At 43.9% G+C, this 19,092-nt stretch overlaps 1 protein-coding gene across 15 annotated transcripts in view; it reads right to left on the bottom strand.

Moving 5' to 3' along the window:
- Positions 1-19,092, bottom strand: part of TNS1 (tensin 1) — a 421,249-nt gene that overhangs the window by 26,348 nt on the left and 375,809 nt on the right. For 10 of the 15 annotated variants that reach the window (XM_075609700.1, XM_075609706.1, XM_075609710.1 and 7 more), the window contains 5 exons: positions 17,626-17,715; positions 6,992-7,191; positions 5,603-5,678; positions 3,887-3,982; positions 1,718-1,753 (listed from right to left, as the gene is read on the bottom strand). In XM_075609700.1, the coding sequence (XP_075465815.1) occupies positions 1,718-1,753; positions 3,887-3,982; positions 5,603-5,678; positions 6,992-7,191; positions 17,626-17,715 (498 nt within the window). The remainder of the gene's footprint in view (positions 1-1,717; positions 1,754-3,886; positions 3,983-5,602; positions 5,679-6,991; positions 7,192-17,625; positions 17,716-19,092) is intronic. The other 5 variants (XM_075609701.1, XM_075609705.1, XM_075609704.1 and 2 more) reach the window with 5 other exon arrangements.

Genomic DNA, 19,092 nt, shown 5'->3' with positions numbered 1-19,092 from the left:
ATTTAGAAATAAAGAGGTGCTTGTCCAGGGGGGTTTCTGAGACAAAGACATGGGCTGCCTGCAATTTCCAAGCTGGTGACCCGTTCAATATTGGCAACAGGAGTGAAAATGGGCCTGTTCAATGCTTATGATTCCAAGTGCCTGCATGCTCAACTGATGTTGATCTTTCTAGCTGCCAGAGACTTTCACCTTATACCCCAAATTATGCCTCTTTATCCACTCCAACGATTCCCAACATTATTTTATTCTGTACCAACATAGTGAAAGATAAAGAATGATGGTCTGGGAAGTTTTTAACAGGTACGTGTGAGTAGACAGTCCTATATATTTCCATATCAAATGATCTATTTTTCACCTTAATTGCAGTAAAATAATACAATTAGTAAAAAAATAATAATAATAATAAAAGTCTAGTGTTGCACATTCATTTTTTGTGATGATTGAATATTGTGTTTACTGTATATTGGAATAGAAGCCACAAGGCTGGATGAACCGCTTTAGATCCTAATGTACCACCAATGGTACTTTCTGATGTTGCCCCTTTATTGATAGGCAGATGGTAATAAATTGGGTAAAGAAGACCTGCGCCATTTTATAATACTAATAATATCGTTGGATGGCATCTGCTGAAGGGACTTGTCCCCTGAAATGTTCTGCCTACACCTCACCCCACTGCTATGCTGCAATTCTGACATGATTCATTATTTGTTCCTAGATTTTTGTATCACGATTAATTTTATTACTTTACTAATACTAAATAACATTTTCTACGTTGTATTTAGTAATAATAACATTGTGTAAACAACAGAAATCTGCATTAAATTTTCCAACTTGACCATTAAAACTGTGCATTAATGTTAATTTAGGTTATTCTTGTGTTTATACTATGGTTATGTTTTTAATGAGTGTCATGTTATATGACTTACAGTTTTATTCATTTATGCATCATCCCCATGTATCCTCAGTTTTGTAACACTACTCATTGCCAACGTTTTTATAGACTACACGTTTAAAAATAAAGAAATAGCATCTGTGTGTCTTATAATTACAGTAAAAGTATTTTAACTAATCATTCGTTCAAAGATGTAAAAGATGATTTGTTCCTTTTTGAGGCTTCATTCCTTAAAATACACTAAAGATAAAATAAACGTTATTGGATTTATTCATAGCTGTGCACCATGCTCAGCAACTATTATTTTTGTCAAACAAGCACAAAATTGCATCAGCAACAAAAACCAGGAGTTTGAGGCTGGCCACATGTGACTTCCCAGGTCAGGTTTTGACAAAGGTTAAACCACAGTGATGAGACAGAGATGAATTGATGAACTTCCTGTTGGATGTTTATTTAATTACGTTTTCTCTTATTGGAGCTCTGAGGTCAAGGGGTCTGTGTGGACGCTCCCAAGAGATGCGTGCATGATAAGCCAGCCGCACACAGAATACAGATCTTTCGCATTCAGTATTACGTCAAAACCTTTGTTGCTGGAGGAGTATGCAATGCACTGCGAGCCCCTTGGAAACGGCGGGGAGAACAGGGAAAAGGAACGCTAATAATGAAGAGTATGAGGACAGGCACCCAATGGCTGGGGAGAAATGGCAGATTAATGCAGCAGTAACACAGCACAGCCGTACAGTCACCTTGGTACCAATCCCAGCAGAGTCACCAATCATGTGGCCCCAAACTGTTAGAAAACCAAGCAAAAAGAAGTACACTTACCTTCCCCATACTCAATTACTGTTTCCCTGACAGCCTCTGATGCAGAGAGGATGGAAGTGGAAATTAAAGAGGAAGATGAATGTTTGAGAAAAGAGGGAACTAGGGATATATATATATATATATATATATATATATATATTTATACATACACACACACACACACACACACACATATACATACATAGACAACATTGACAGCGTTCACTAGGGGCAGGATATATTTCAAGACAGAGAGAAGCACAGAGATAAATATTTAAAGAGAGAACAGGACTGAGATGACCGCACTGGGTGAAGGATGCAGAGACAAGGTGGTGTGTTACTCAGACCATTTTGAGAAAACCTGATTATTTGTTAATGTTAACCAGTCCCATACAGGTATAATACCTTCTCCTGAATCCATAGTATGGTAAGAACATGGCGTGTATATATAGCAAATCAAACCCATTCTGCGCCAGATGCACCCACAACACATGAAGTCTCCAGTTCTTTACCAATAACCAGTTAATATTTCCGATTTGAAAAGGGGAGTTCTGTAGTTACATATGTAACTATTTGTAGCTTAGATCTGGAAAAGCCAGTGAGTTATAGTGGGTTATAAGCTTTTATGCAGCAGTACATTCTAAAGAAGGGGGTCAGTTATGTGCACTGGTATTGTGCTTTCTTTTATCTCTCGACCGTTTGTTATCTTTTAAACAAATGTGCTTTTTAATATCAAACACCGTGCTTCCTCTATGTTACAAGGCATAGATTGCACGGGCTTAGGGAGGTAATGCTGAGCTGCGATTAGTGAAGATATGGCTAAAGCTGTATTGATTAAGTGTGTCATGCAAACACCACAGCCAAGGGGTTCTCAACTCCAGTCCTCAAGACCCCCTAACAGATCGGGTTTTCAGGATATCCCTGCTTCAGCACAGGTGGCTCGACTCAATCAGTCCCTGCTTCAGCACCGGTGGCTCAATCAGTACTGATTGAGTCACCTGTGCTGAAGCAGGAATATCCTTAACACCTGTTCTGCTAGGGGGTCTTGAGGACTGGAGGTACGACTCCTGCCATAGCCGATTACCCTGGCAGGGTTAGGTGTGAGACTGTCCTTTCAGTGTTTGCACTGACTGTTTAAGCTTTGAATAACTGAAAGAACTTAAACAGTAATGATAACATGTACAATAAGCAGTAAGCATAATGTGATCTACATGTGAGACTCGTAACATGCCCGTATCCTTACTTTTGCAGGTAATATCTTCTTTTAGTATGTGCGATGCTGCATACCTTCTTGTGCTAACTGAAACCATAATGCTTTGATGGCCTCAACATATTGCATATATATTTATTTGTGCTGACGAAAGGAACGGGAACTAAAGGGTGTTGTAACCCCCGGGTGCTCAACTCCAGTCCTCAAGCCGCACCCCCAAACAAACAACAACAGGTCAGGTTTTCAGGATATTTAACACAGGCGGCTCAATCAGTCTTTGCTTCAGCACAGGTCGACTGAGCCACCTGTGCTGAACCTGGGCTATCCTGAAAACCTAATCTGTTGGGAGGGCTGGAGCTGAGCACCCACCCACCCTATGTTGTAGGCAATGGAAAACATTAGTTTGATTGCACTGAAATCACTGTATCCAGAGTGAGATTCTCCAGATCTCCCTGTACACACTGTGCTATACAGATGTGCTTTACACTGTGCTATACAGATGTGCTTTACACTGTGCTATACAGATGTGCATCTTCACTATGCTAACGGCAGTAAAAGAGATGATCTCTGCTATTCCTGTTACAGATTACATTCCAGCGCCAAGTATGAGTCTTTCCATGGACCAGCGCCAGGATCTGTCATCTCACAATGGATTTACAAGTGACACTGGATTTATACAGCACGGTTTCATGGGTCTGATGATGCTAACATGGATACATGACACCAGAGAATGCCGTACACCTCCCATGGCAGCTTCATTTATTTCTTTTTTTAGCACAAAATAGCCTGTTTCCATTTCCGTCCCGACTCCATATTTCATTGTGAAATGTTCCACGAGTTTTCCCATTTTGGTGGAATTTTAATGCACATCTATGAGCAAAGGGATACTGGTCACAAACTCATTTTCCTGCCGAAACAGAATTGTGTAAGAGATTCCAATTTCTGGGTATGTATGAAGGTATCGCAATTCCAAAACTCACCTCCAGATTGCTGCAGCATGATATCAGCTGGGTTGTGAGGTTTCAGCCCCAAAGCGGACAGTGGGGTCCTAGCCAAACCAGGTGGAGAACGCACTACTGTTACGAAAACAAATAGGACAAATAAATAATGCAAAACTCATGCAGTCTGCACATTCAGCTTGTTCATCCCGAACATGGGACGTGTTGCACAAACGCAGGGCGGGCTTGATGTTGGTGCCACCCATGACACTGCACCTTCCCCACGGTTACAGAGGCCCACGCTCTTCCCCACAACAATTAAACGGATTGCCGGAGGAGAGCACGGGGGCCTCTGTAACTCTCTTATCTTCTCCTTCACCATCTCTTCCTGCAGGGTCCCCCATTATGGTACCGCGACGTCAAACGGCGTTGCGTTACCACGACAACGGGACGGCATATGACATCCCATTGTCATGGCAACGAAACACCATTTGGTGTCGCGGCGCCATGATGAGGGACCCTGGTGAAGGAGAAGGTAAGAAGCCTCGCAATATTCCCAGCCGTCCCTTGCACATACAGGTAGGCATGGCCAATATAACTGGTCAATGAGAAACAAACCTAGAACTTGTGCTCTGCTAATGCTGTTGGCTGTTGCTGAAGATGCAGTAAGTAACACAATGTGAAGAACACCAATGACCATCAGTAATATGGAGAACCTGTGATTGCAGTCAGGTATTGCACGGTTTTGATAATAGTTCATGGTGCAGATTACATGTATAAATCAAATTTACAGTATAACCACAAGAGAGTCCCTGGATTTTATCCCTCAAGAATGCTGTACAGTTTCGTTTTATCTATTGAACCTCACCAATTTATCAGCTACTTAGTGCCAGAGTTACTAAATGGTGCTAATACTTATGGCATTTTATGGTATTTTTAAATGAATGGCCCATACATTGCCTTAAGGCTTAGACCCGTTGAGTAAAGGTGGCCCTTGCTGTCTCAGATGTGGTTATTATTTTGGTTGCTGGAATGTTGGACGTACCGGATACGTGTATGTGAATCAGGAACACGGAGTGTGCCGTGTCCCTATGACTGCATGTTGTTTTAATAGGCTTGTGAGGAATTGTAATTAAGAGCTGACACGATGGACGTTAAATGCAAGAACGGGCCAATTCCAGACATTCCTCGCTATTTCTTAACACAACAACAAGTTTGTTCTTCAGCGTCAGGAATTTTTCTAAAACCCACTCACTGTTGCTAGAGCAAGGGCGGCCAACTCCAGTCCTCAAGAGCTACCAACAGATCAGGTTTTCACGATATCCCTGCTTCAGCACAGGTGGCTCAATCGAAGACTGGAGTTGCTCACTCCTGTGCTAGAGGAAATAAGGAGCCTCAAACCCAGCAGCTCGTTAAATAGTTACAAAGTAGATGCACACCCTGCCCGCCAAACCCTTTATATAGAAAGTAGCTCCAGTACTTTTCCTCCTTATATTCATGTATGTGCCGCCCCCTGGTCCATCCCAGCATAGAGTCTACCTGCAGACCAGAGTCAATGGAACCACCAGTAGGATAATCTGTTCCTTTTCCCTCAGCTAAACGATTATAATATATACATTTATGCCCCTCTTTCCTTACGTCAGATTCATTTTCAGACCGGAAATTTGTTATGATGTCTCTTGTAAAAAAAATACAAAAATAGTCTATTCGCTGCTTATAACTAAGACTATTATTACTAGGAAAGGGTAACACAACTACCTGTGGACGTCGGGCTGGTCACTGGGGAGGTCATTTCCATCTCATCAAAGGACTCCTTGTAGCTATGCAGATGATGCTGTAGAAGCATGAGGAACGCAGAGTTAATGACGGTATAACAATAGTGGAGATAATACAGTACATGTAGTACTGGAGGATTCCTAATTGCATTATTCGAGCTAGAAAACAAGAATCGTTACATTGGTTCTGTTAAAAAAAAAAAAAAAAATGTTGTGCCAAGAATTGAATACAAAATTATGCACCAACAAAGTACTCGAATCGCAGAGTATTATTTGGTGCATGAAGGGACTGCACCCAGAGAACTGGGGACTGTGTATCAAGACTGAGCAATGGGCTCCAAAACACAGAAAAATGGCATTTGCATCAATTCACAACACTGACACATGTAGCTTGTTAATCTTGCTTCTTACATTTAGCTCAGGGCTCAAGGGTAGAGGGTAAAGCCACCTCAAGCCTGACATAGTTACAGAGTTACAGAGTAGATGAGGGTGAAAAAAGACATACGTCCATCAAGTTTAACCTATGCTAAATTTAGACGACAGATAATTTATCCAAAATCCTGATGGATTTATTTGACGTGAAGAGAAAGGAAGACTGGACCAGTTTTAGGAGCACATTTTGATTCATCACATTACAATATTGTGCTATTTATACCTGACTCTCCCCCACCCCCCCAACTGATGCTATAGCCGCCCCCTAAAACACTCGCTCCTGCAAGATGAGTAAAGTTGGAGCAAAACACTTTGATACATTTGTCGAAAAGCAACGCAGCCACAATGATGCAATTTGCACCTGTTTTTGGAGCGATGCGCCAGTTGTGTCACTTGCTGGCATACAAATACACCTATGTATAACAAAAAATACCTTTAGTGACGCCCGATATAATGCGGAAAATCTAATTTATTGAGTTACTTATTAAGGTCACACAAGGACTGAAATGTTGGTTCTCCTTAACATATAATTCAATACATCTATTTTTTAATGCCCAATATTGAGAGAGTTTAAATGCATTATTTTTGCCAACAGAAACATTCTTCACTGATGATGTAGAATATTAGCTAATAGCCACATCTATTCTTTCAGATATCGTGTGACATTTGATCAAATAATATGAAGAGGATAGTGTGACCGTAAAAGCTTAAGTACAGTACCTAAAAAAGAATCAGTAGAAGTCACATGGACCATCAAATGATCTCGTTACACAGACGTCAAGGTCTCTGAACTTTACCTATTGCAGATTTTCGGCAACGTCAGATTATTCTAAATTTGAAGAAGCGCTCACAAAATGTGCAGGACAGTTCTCCTATTGTTCCCAACAGTTAACGCAAACAATTGATAAGATCACACATGGGGATTGCCACTCGATATTACCTCTTTGGGTCTTCCTCCTGGGTTGGCTGCTATGGTGTTGAAGACCTCAGGTGAGACGCATCGGACAGGTGAGCGCACCTTGGTGGGGTTGCTCACGGAGCTGGACCCTGCAGTGCTATCTTCATATTGCCCTTCACTGGTGGTTCGCCGTCGAGTTAATGACCCTATCTCGTCTGGTGTCTTATCCCGAGAATTAACTCCTGCAAAAGACAATATAGAATCAAAACCCTGACAGAAACCGTAGCTACTTGGGTCGATCACATATAATCTTGTTCAAGGTTTGTTTCGTCTTATAGTTAGTTTCAACTACAATAACGTACCTCCAGTATCGAACTCTATTCTGCTGTGTCCAATTTACATTGACATGAACCATTTCTAAAATTAAAAGCATCAATGTCCTAATGTTCCTTGTGTTATTCTCCAATTTGCCATATTTGCTTAGTAAACTGTCTTGATATGTCCTGCCGATATGTATAGCCAGTGTGACAAGAGGTACAGTATAGCTAAGCCACACAAATAAAACAACTGAACTAACACGGCTATTTCTGTTATATATATGTATGTATATATATATGTATATAAATTAAACACATTGTGTGCTCATTTGCATGTCATTTCCCAGAATCCCTTGCTGCAGTGGAAGCACTGTATGCGAGGTGATAATGGTAAAAGGCAGGGTTGCAGACCTGTCTTAGACATGTGAATGTGCTCACAAGTGATATTCTTAATTGGCTATATTATATGCTAACGGTGGAAGTTTTTTTGTCTCCTTTTTCACCCACCATAAGTGTGTGTGTGTGTGTACACACAGCTCAACCCCGTTATAGCGCGATCAGCTACAACGCGGATCCGCTTATAACGCGGTCCGAGTTTGGCTCACGATTTAAGAACACCTCCCAAGATTTTTTTATTATAACATTCAATGCTTTATTGCTAACAGGGACACACACACACGCACACACACACGCACACACACACGCACGCACACACACACGCGCGCGCACGCACGCACGCACACACGCCTCCCCCCATCTCTAATAATTTAACCATACAATGCAGGAATAGAATCCATGACCCTTCATACACTAGTAGCCATTCTCTAGCTGCTACACCATAGGATTGGTGTGATGTCATTGACTCTATAAACAAACTTTCAGTACTGTGAAGTAGAAGTTAGGTTTGTTTATACAGTCAATGACATCACACCAACCCTGTGGTGTAGCAGCTAGAGAATTGCTACTAGTGTAGGAAGGGTCATGGATTCAATTCCTGCATGGTATAGTAAAATTATTATTTTATTTATTTTATAGTTTGTACATTTTTATATAACATAATAATTTATCAATTATACCATATTATGCAGGAATTGAACCCATGACATGGTAAAATTATTAGTGTAGGGGGGAGGTGTGTGTGTATGTATGTGTGTCTGTTCGCAATAAAGCATTGAATGTTATAATAAAAATTAAAAAAACCTTGGAGATGTGCGCCGTGCACGTGGACGCAGCCCGATGAAGCAGGGAGAGGAGAGAGCTGCAGATGTCGGGTAAGTCCTCGCACGGCGACCGGCCATTTCGCCATCCCGGTTATAAGCACCACGTTATAACGGGGTTCTGGTATGTATGTATGTATGTATGTATGTATGTATGTATGTATGTATGTGTGTATGCACGCACGCACATATAAAGCAAAAAAAAAGACTTGTGAGCACATTCACATGTCTTAGATAGGTCTGCAACCCTGCCTTTCACCATTATCACCTAGCATACAGTGCTTCCACTGCGGCAAGGGATTCTGGGAAATGACATGCAAATGAGCACACGTGTCGCCTTTTGACTGAAATCCATTTTTACATTGAACCCTTATAAGCTAATGCTCGCAGTTAACACAGCTTTTAAGCACAGCATAGGTTTAGATGCAAAGCCAGTGAAACCACTCACAGACAACCGTTTCGACCTTTTGGGTCTCATCGGTGTGAGGTTGGTTGTACAAGCTTTGCCATTTTCAAGGTTTGGTAGGATTAACCATACACATTTTAAGTTATGGTGGGTGAAAAAGGCGACAAGAAACCTCCACCGTATAGCATATCGCAAATAAAAAGATCCCTTGTGAGCACATTCACATGTCTTACACAGGTCTGCAACCCTGCCTTTCACCATTATCCCCTAACATAGTGTGCTTCCACTGCAGCATGGGATTCTGGGAAATGACATGCAAATGAGCACACCGTGTCCCCTTTTGCTTGAAATTTATTTTTACATGGAACACCCTATATGCTAACGCTCGCTGTTAATATATATACATAAACGGTGACAGGTACTCCCAAGTTACACGACATGAAGATTTATTCTCAACGTTTCTCGATGCTTAATTGGGAGCCGAAACGTCGAGAATACATCTTCACCTTTTGTAACTTGGGGTGCCTGTCCCGTTTTCTTCTATCTGATGTGCTTTTTCTGCTGACACCCGGGCGGTCTGCACCCTTCATCAACCTTTAAACTACTTAACCGTGAGTGGACTTTGTGTGTCTGTGTGTGTTCTGTGTAAGTGTTCTCTAAAGCAGGAGTGAGGCAATAACGTTTTTTAGCGAGATCCTCCACCACACCCCACATCTTCACTTTCAGAGAGACCTTCAAAAGGAGTGGCTGCATTCCACTGTACGAAATCAGAGCGCAGAAGTGAAGTCGGTTTACTGTTTGCTCTTTTTGAAACATTAAGCAGGGGCGTGAGATGGAAAAACGGGCGACTGTTACATTCCATAAACCAATCGGACTTGTACAGATACCAACCACCCCTTCTTGTGTCTTTGCAATGTACTCGTTTCCTTCAACAAAGAAGAAACGACAGATTTTCTGTTCAGGACAGTCAGTCACTGGCATTATACTGCTCCTGTTCCTTACTGCCTTGGGATTGTCCTGACGTTCTAATGCAGCTTGTTAATGATCGCTCACTAATAATAAGGGGATATACAGTATGTATCTAGTGATCAGGGAACAAATGTTGTTTGTCACACGTATCCATACTGTATTACAAGATGATGCACAAGGGGCAAAATTGGAACAAAGTACCCCGGTACCCTACTTTGATAAACGTGAGACGCTTCCCTGCATCAATTAAAGTCTTGATACATAGACTCCTTGGGGTCCATTGATAGCAATAAGACTTTTCGCTTGGATAAAATCGGTGGAATTCATTTGTACTAGTTTTGTCCTAGTTTCCAATAGGGAGAGAGAATGTAGTAAACACCCATTACAGTAGAGAGATTGCAAGTCTTTAGCTGCCCTCAAAAATGTGTGCAGAGCAAAGGTTTACGTAGGGAACAACAGGGATCCCCCTTGAACATAGCCACCTCTTCCACGGCAGCCAAAGAAATGTTGGAAACACCTCTTGTACAGAACTGTGAGCCTTTCTGGGACGCTGGCACCGACTTAACGGGAGGTATGCTGGGGCTGTGCAATCTTTGAATATTAATGTGGCATTTGAAAGGCAGAGGGCATGAACGGAAGAAAATGTCAGTCCTCTGCATGCAAACACTGTGGGGGAGTTTTTCAGTAATGCCACAGAGGTTTGAAGCAGGGAAACAAAAAGAGGGGCCCTGTTCCTGCTCCGGGGTGAGGACGAGAGGAAGGGAGGTGTTGGCAAAGAAACGAGAACAAGAGATGTACAAGATAAGGGGGAGCGGAAGAGAAGAGAGAGCGGACAAAGAATGTAGTGATGTTATTGTGAGGACAGGAGATCGAGAAATGAGAATACACAGAAGTACTGTAGGCAGATATTACAGTTCCTAACGTTAGTTTACTGAAAGATTCCAGTTTTGGTATAAACAGCCTGTTTAGGAGATTAACCCCATGGCAGCCACTACAGTAATTCATGTTTTTCTAAGAAGGGTTGGTAGGCGTGTCGGTCCATTTAGTAACAAAGGACGGAGAGAGGGAGTAGGGGGTACGATACCTTTTATTGGACCAGCAAGTAGTTGATATGTTACAAGCTTTCCAACCTCTCGGGGTCCTTCATCAGGTAGCCCTGAGAGGTTGGAAAGCTTGTAACATATCAACTACTTGTTGGCCCCTTAAAAAAGGTATCATACCCTCTACCTCATCTCCCTCCTTTGTTACTATGTGTTTCTTTAAGTGGAAGATTATGGGGGTAAGGAAAGTGTGCAGGGGTGTGGTTTGTCAATATGAGGATGCCCCATAGTTAATTAGAGGTGAGAGATATGTAGTGAGGATAGGGAACAGGAAAGACAAAGGCAGTGGCAAAGAGGAGAGAAACAGCAAGGGGTGATGAGGGAGATAAGGGTGAAACGATAAAGAATACTGGGATAAGGAGGATATGTTATACCGAGGAAAGTTAAGTGAGGAAGCAATGGTGCATGTAGGATACCAAAAGTAAAAAACCCAAGTGGTATCTCTCCAACCATGTCCTTAATCAGGGGTTCTCAGCTCCAGTCCTCAAGACTCCCAAACAGGTCAGGTTTTAAGGAAATCCCTGCTTCAGCACAAGCAGCACACTTTTTGACTGAGCCACTGATTGAGCCACCTGTGCTGAAGCTGGATATCCTTAAAACCTGACCTGTTGGGGGGCTTTAAGGACTGGAGTTGAGAACCCTTGCCTTAAAACCAAGAGACGGCAGCAAGCATCTTTTATAAGCAATGACAAGTTCCAACCAGTATTCTGCAGGCAACTGGTTTTCTGTTTGAACACGATACATTGCTATGCAGACTTCAGATTCTTTGTACACAAAGTCGAATTTCTTAAGCACCAAAATGAGGGCCATTGTTTGCAAGCCAAGGCTGAAATGGAAACCTTCAGCACAATAAAAAGCTTCTACTGATTGCAAGACGGCAGTCCTAAAGAAATAAATGTGAGCTCTCCAGCAAAGAATCTTCTTGTAATGTGGATCTAATGTTTCTTCCCCTCCATCGTATGCTGGTGATTACTAGTATATTTCCGTTACAATACACCAGAACATTCTGCTGGGCAGTACATGTTGTATAATGTTAGTACCAAAGTATTAACTGATGGAAAAGTTAATCTTATGGGACTGGAAAGGGTGTACAGTACATAGAAATGAAATGTCAAAGAAGCTATTCAAATCCTCAAAGCTAATTCTATGCCAAAACAATGGCAGTTATAGAGCTTATTAGCAAAGGCATAACATAACATTATCGTAGCACAACATTGCATTAGTTTCAATAACGAGGGAGAGATAGCGAGAGAGAGAGAGAGATAGCGAGAGAGATAGCGAGAGAGATAGCGAGAGAGAGAGAGAGAGAGAGAGAGAGAGAGAGAGAGAGAGAGAGAGAGGAGAGAGGGAGAGAGGGAGAGAGAGAGAGGAGAGCGAGAGAGGGAGCGAGCAAGGGAGAGAGAGAGAGCGACCAAGGGAGAGAGAGGGAGAGAGGGAGCGAGCAAGGGAGAGAGAGAGAGACCAAGGGAGAGAGAGAGACCAAGAGAGAGAGAGATGGAGTGAGAGAGAGCGCAAGGGGGAGAGAGCGCAAGGGGGAGAGAGAGAGCAAGGGAGAGAGACACAGAGAGAGACAGAGGGAGACTATTTTAGTAGAGTACCGATTTACTTCTATACCTCACTAATCACTCCTCTATACATTATGGGGCCAGTGCTGCCGTGTGAGACACATTATGGGGTCAGTGCTGCTGTGTGAGACATATTATGGGGCCAGTGCTGCTGTGTGAGACACATTATGGGGCCAGTGCTGCCGTGTGAGACACATTATGGGGCCAGTGCTGCCGTGTGAGACACATTATGGGGCCAGTGCTGCTGTGTGAGACACATTATGGGGCCAGTGCTGCCGTGTGAGACACATTATGGGGCCAGTGCTGCTGTGTGAGACACATTATGGGGGCCAGTGCTGCCGTGTGAGACACATTATGGGGCCAGTGCTGCCGTGTGAGACATCTTATGGGGCCAGTGCTGCCGTGTGAGACATATAATGGGGCCAGTGCTGCCGTGTGAGACATATTATGGGGCCAGTGCTGCCGTGTGAGACATATTATGGGGGTCAGTGCTGCTGTGTGAGACACATTATGGGGCCAGTGCTGCCTTGTGAGACATATTATGGGGCCAGTGCTGCCGTGTGAGACACATTATGGGGCCAGTGCTGCCGTGTGAGACATATTATGGGGCCAGTGCTGCCGTGTGAGACATATAATGGGGCCAGTGCTGCCGTGTGAGACATATTATGGGGCCAGTGCTGCCGTGTGAGACATATTATGGGGGTCAGTGCTGCTGTGTGAGACACATTATGGGGCCAGTGCTGCCTTGTGAGACATATTATGGGGCCAGTGCTGCCGTGTGAGACACATTATGGGGCCAGTGCTGCCGTGTGAGACATATTATGGGGCCAGTGCTGCCGTGTGAGACATATTATGGGGCCAGTGCTGCCGTGTGAGACATATTATGGGGCCAGTGCTGCCGTGTGAGACACATTATGGGGCCAGTGCTGCCGTGTGAGACATATTATGGGGCCAGTGCTGCCTTGTGAGACATATTATGGGGCCAGTGCTGCCGTGTGAGACATATTATGGGGCCAGTGCTGCCGTGTGAGACATATTATGGGGCCAGTGCTGCCGTGTGAGACATATAATGGGGCCAGTGCTGCCGTGTGAGACATATTATGGGGCCAGTGCTGCCGTGTGAGACATATTATGGGGGTCAGTGCTGCTGTGTGAGACACATTATGGGGCCAGTGCTGCCTTGTGAGACATATTATGGGGCCAGTGCTGCCGTGTGAGACACATTATGGGGCCAGTGCTGCCGTGTGAGACACATTATGGGGCCAGTGCTGCCGTGTGAGACATATTATGGGGCCAGTGCTGCCGTGTGAGACATATTATGGGGCCAGTGCTGCCGTGTGAGACACATTATGGGGCCAGTGCTGCCGTGTGAGACATATTATGGGGCCAGTGCTGCCTTGTGAGACATATTATGGGGCCAGTGCTGCCGTGTGAGACATATTATGGGGCCAGTGCTGCCTTGTGAGACATATTATGGGGCCAGTGCTGCCGTGTGAGACATATTATGAGGCCAGTGCTGCCGTGTGAGACATATTATGGGGCCAGTGCTGCCGTGTGAGACATATTATGGGGCCAGTGCTGCCGTGTGCGACATATTATGGGGCCAGTGCTGCTGTGTGAGACATATTATGGGGCCAGTGCTGCCGTGTGAGACATATTATGGGGCCAGTGCTGCCTTGTGAGACATATTATGGGGCCAGTGCTGCCGTGTGAGACATATTATGGGGGCCAGTGCTGCCGTGTGAGACATATTATGGGGCCAGTGCTGCCTTGTGAGACATATTATGGGGCCAGTGCTGCCGTGTGAGACATATTATGGGGCCAGTGCTGCCGTGTGAGACATATTATGGGGGCCAGTGCTGCCATGTGAGACATATTATGGGGCCAGTGCTGCCTTGTGAGACATATTATGGGGCCAGTGCTGCCGTGTGAGACATATTATGGGGCCAGTGCTGCCGTGTGAGACATATTATGGGGGCCAGTGCTGCCATGTGAGACATATTATGGGGCCAGTGCTGCCATGTGAGACATATTATGGGCGTCAGTGCTGCCGTGTGAGACATATTATGGGGGCCAGTGCTGCCGTGTGAGACATATTATGGGGGCCAGTGCTGCCGTGTGAGACATATTATGGGGCCAGTGCTGCCGTGTGAGACATATTATGGGGCCAGTGCTGCCGTGTGAGACATATTATGGGGCCAGTGCTGCCGTGTGAGACATATTATGGGGCCAGTGCTGCCGTGTGAGACACATTATGGGGCCAGTGCTGCCGTGTGAGACACATTATGGGGCCAGTGCTGCCGTGTGAGACATATTATGGGGCCAGTGCTGCCGTGTGAGACATATTATGGGGTCAGTGCTGCCTTGTGAGACATATTATGGGGCCAGTGCTGCCTTGTGAGACACATTATGGGGCCAGTGCTGCCGTGTGAGACATATTATGGGGTCAGTGCTGCCGTGTGAGACATATTATGGGGCCAGTGCTGCCGTGTGAGACATATTATGGGGGCAGTGCTGCCGTGTGAGACATATAATGGGGCCAGTGCTGCCTTGTGAGACAAATTATGGGGCCAGTGCTGCCATGTGCAACATATTATGTGGTCAGTGCTGCCGTGTGAGACATATTATGGGGGCCAGTGCTGCCGTGTGAGACATATTATGGGGCCAGTGCTGCCGTGTGAGACATATTATGGGGGCCAGTGCTGCCGTGTGAGACATATTATGGGGCCAGTGCTGCCGTGTGAGACATATTATGGGGTCAGTGCTGCCTTGTGAGACATATTATGGGGCCAGTGCTGCCGTGTGAGACATATTATGGGGCCAGTGCTGCCTTGTGGGACATATTATGGGGCCAGTGCTGCCTTGTGGGACATATTATGGGGCCAGTGCTGCCGTGTGAGACATATTATGGGGCCAGTGCTGCCGTGTGAGACATATTATGGGGCCAGTGCTGCTGTGTGAGACACATTATGGGGCCAGTGCTGCCGTGTGAGACACATTATGGGGCCAGTGCTACTGTGTGAGACATATTATGGGGCCAGTGCTGCCGTGTGAGAAATATTATGGGGGCCAGTGCTGCCGTGTGAGACATATTATGGGGCCAGTGCTGCTGTGTGAGACACATTACGGGGGCCAGTGCTGCCGTGTGAGACACATTACGGGGGCCAGTGCTGCCGTGTGAGACACATTACGGGGGCCAGTGCTGCCTTGTGAAACAGGCATGGTTAGGCAGTGCTAGTATAGTATACTGGAGTAACAATGCTTTGGCTGCTGGTGGGCTGATATTATGCCTAAAGATTTGTCTTTGAGAATAAACACATCTGGTTTAGATATTGAGGTTTTTGTGCAAGCTAAATTCATATATGATAATCAAGCGACTCTTTTTGCCGTCTATAATTCATAAATAAATAACCTCCATAAAACATTGCCGCGTTTAAATTACATTTTCAAAAAATACTAAATTTGCTAATATTTTTAAAGATCTTTCAGATTCAATGTTGTGAGCAACATTGTCCAATTTTTCAGTAGAAACTATAATCGCCGTTTTTTGTACAGCAAAAATGCAAACACTTTTTTGTTGCCATCAATTTAGATTTTGGATTTATTCAAAATATTTTTTTTTTTAAATTGTTTTTGTAAAACTGTTTTTAAAAACTTGCAGCGGCTGTTTTTTTAACTTGATGTTTGAGCAGTGACTTAAAAATGTGGGGAAAATGTGTCTACTTCCTATTTGTGTGGAACAGGAAGTGTAAGGGAAGAAGTGATCTGACACAATGTGATAAGATATCAATTTCTATCCAGAAACATCAAACAAGAAAGAAACTAAAGACACATTTACTGTCTTTGGTATCAAAGGTAGCATTAAATAACTGTTAGATTGCAATATGGTTGCAATTTTAAATCAGCCCTTACTGACACGGAAAAGGTTTCAAAGTAATAACAGATGCAATAACGCACAATGGCGGGCCCACACACCTTGTTAGCGCGCAGCTGCTAACTGCATGGTTAGGAGAAGCATAATACATTCCTTATAGTCCATGCATAGAAACTCCAAGACTGGCCATCCAAGTCCATCGCGTCCACTTCATATTAGTTATTGTCGCCATCGCACTAGCAGTGTATTATATTGAAGCATTTTAGAGTACACAATAAGTGAATAACTGTAGTATCATCATGTTTAGCAGCAGCCTTTGGAGAACATAGCGGTCTATACAAGTGACCTATTTTATTTTGGTTTGGCACTCAAGCAAACACTTCCTCGTGGACTTGTACTCTAAGGCAGCGGTTCTGAACCTTTTTCGACATACCCCTTGTCCCGTACCGCATTTCAGTGGGGACCTCTTTATTTTGATATAAACGACAAGCATGAGCGTACAGTAAAGTCGTACTGGCCACGCCAATCCTGGTCATAACGCTTCTTTGACATGATGAACCGATGGGCGAAGAAGTATTCAACCCTTGAAAAATGGTACAAAGTAATACAGAATTAAAATGTACATCTTAGGTTTCTAATAATGTAAAATTGAACATGGGTACTTGCCAAAATGAAAGGTAAAAGCCAGTGATTGCTCTTGACAAAGCTCTTATCATGGAGCGAAGCGGCTGACGGGCTAGATTAGGGCAGTGATTGATTCAATGGGGGATACTATTGACGTATTGAGACACGTGGCAAAGTTCAGGAGCGAGCAGAGCGCGTTTGTGCGACTTGCAGTACCAGTTCACTGCAGCGAGGTCTCACAGGCAGCGAGAGGTAACAGGAGCAGGGAGAAATACCAGAGATCTGGTTTCCGCACGCATGCGCGTTTTACCGCTGTAAAACTCCGGCAACTTAAAAATTGTCAAGACGTTTTTTTAGGCTCTTTCGACCATTGGATGACAATGTATGAAATATATCTCCCGTCACCCCTGATGAGGCTTCACATACATGTACCCCCCTCGGTTCAGAACCGCTGCTCTAAGACATTGCAAACCCAGACATAAAATACACCCCATGCTCTGAAGATGCCATGTCTTCAAGCAATATATGAGACTGAGATAATAATAAGGCTAGGGACTGCACCACACCATGCAGAGATGGAGATGATAAGGGGGCTGGAACCAACCAGAAAATGTGAAGGAACGTTGGCGGTGAAGCATGGGGGAGTTGGGGGATTTCAGACTTTTACGCATATCCTGGAGTTTGCTGTTGTACTCTGGATCAGGGAGTCAGGATCATGGATGAATGCAATCAAACAGGGAAGAAGGAATGAGCCAGAGGTGAGGGGGCATCCACCGCCGAGAGAAGACGGACGGACAGACAGACGGACAGACACAACAACAATGAAAACAACAAAGAAATGGAGAGGGAGAGAAAAAAATGAAAATGTTAATTGGATCTGGGAAGGAATAAAAATGTCCTGTGAGGATCCCTGGGAAGAAAGAATTATAGGATTCATAGGCAATTAATCACAAAATGATCATTGATGGAGATGTAGCAGGGGTTACTGCATCCGCTGGCTTCTTATGGTTGGATATTCTGCCATTGAATCTCATGGAAAATCTTGAGATATTCTGCATTATGAGCGAGTGTAATAACTCTTGCCACATCTGTATCTCCAGCATAAAAAGCCCTGCCTTGGATACATCGGTTAATAACATAAAATGCATTTCTCTCTTAGATATATTAGGTAAATCTTTCTCTATTATTTGCAACAATTTAGCAGCTTTTCAAATGTATGTCAGCACATTGTACTTTAAATGTCACCATAGAATAAACTGTGTAATATACACCCTTCAGTTTCACAGTGTGAGTACAACACCGGGAAAAACTGCGGCAATGATTCCAATGATGTGTTGATCACGGCAGAGTGTTAAAACAGCTTTGAAAAGTTAATCATTGTCACCATCATTAATAAGCCCTACAAATATATATATATATGCAGTGCCATGTATTTCTATTGAATACAACATTTCTGGATTTCCCTGACTGTGTGCTGTCTCGTTTTTTTCCTGGACCTCCATCTGGTAAAATCTATTTGTGTATGTGCATATATGGGACAAGCATCAGTGGACTATCTGTTTACAGTGTGCCAACTGCCCTTTGCTCTTATATATATATTTGGATATACATTTTCCTCTGAAATAGAAATCTTCCAATAGACTTTGCAAAGAACTATAGAACCAGGTTAAAAAAAGGGAACAAAAGGGATGGTAGTACTGGATGAGTAATAAAGGAAGGAGTAGGGGGTAGGATACCTTTTATTGGACCAACAAGTAGCCTCCCAGGGTCCTTCATTGGGTAACCGGATGAAGGACACTTTTACCGGATGAAGGACCCCGAGAGGTATCAACGACTTGTTGGTCCATTAAAAGGTATCAGACCCCCTACTCCCTCCTGTGTTACTGCATGGAAGAAAGGTCCAACACGGCGACTCCACCCTTCTTTACGTACTGGATTTAAAAACCCACTGGTTTTATCCAGGTTGTCATACTAACATTCTAGGTTGGTGATGATCGAGGACTATGTTTCGGGCAATGTATGTTTGCAAGTCATAGTTCTTACATGCTGCCTTGGGAAGTGGGCATAACTT

This window comes from Ascaphus truei, chromosome 7 (genome assembly GCF_040206685.1).
Source record: "Ascaphus truei isolate aAscTru1 chromosome 7, aAscTru1.hap1, whole genome shotgun sequence".
NCBI lineage: Eukaryota > Metazoa > Chordata > Amphibia > Anura > Ascaphidae > Ascaphus > Ascaphus truei.
The sequence above is the reverse complement of the archived record's forward strand: the minus strand, read 5'-3'. Positions and strand labels throughout refer to the sequence as shown.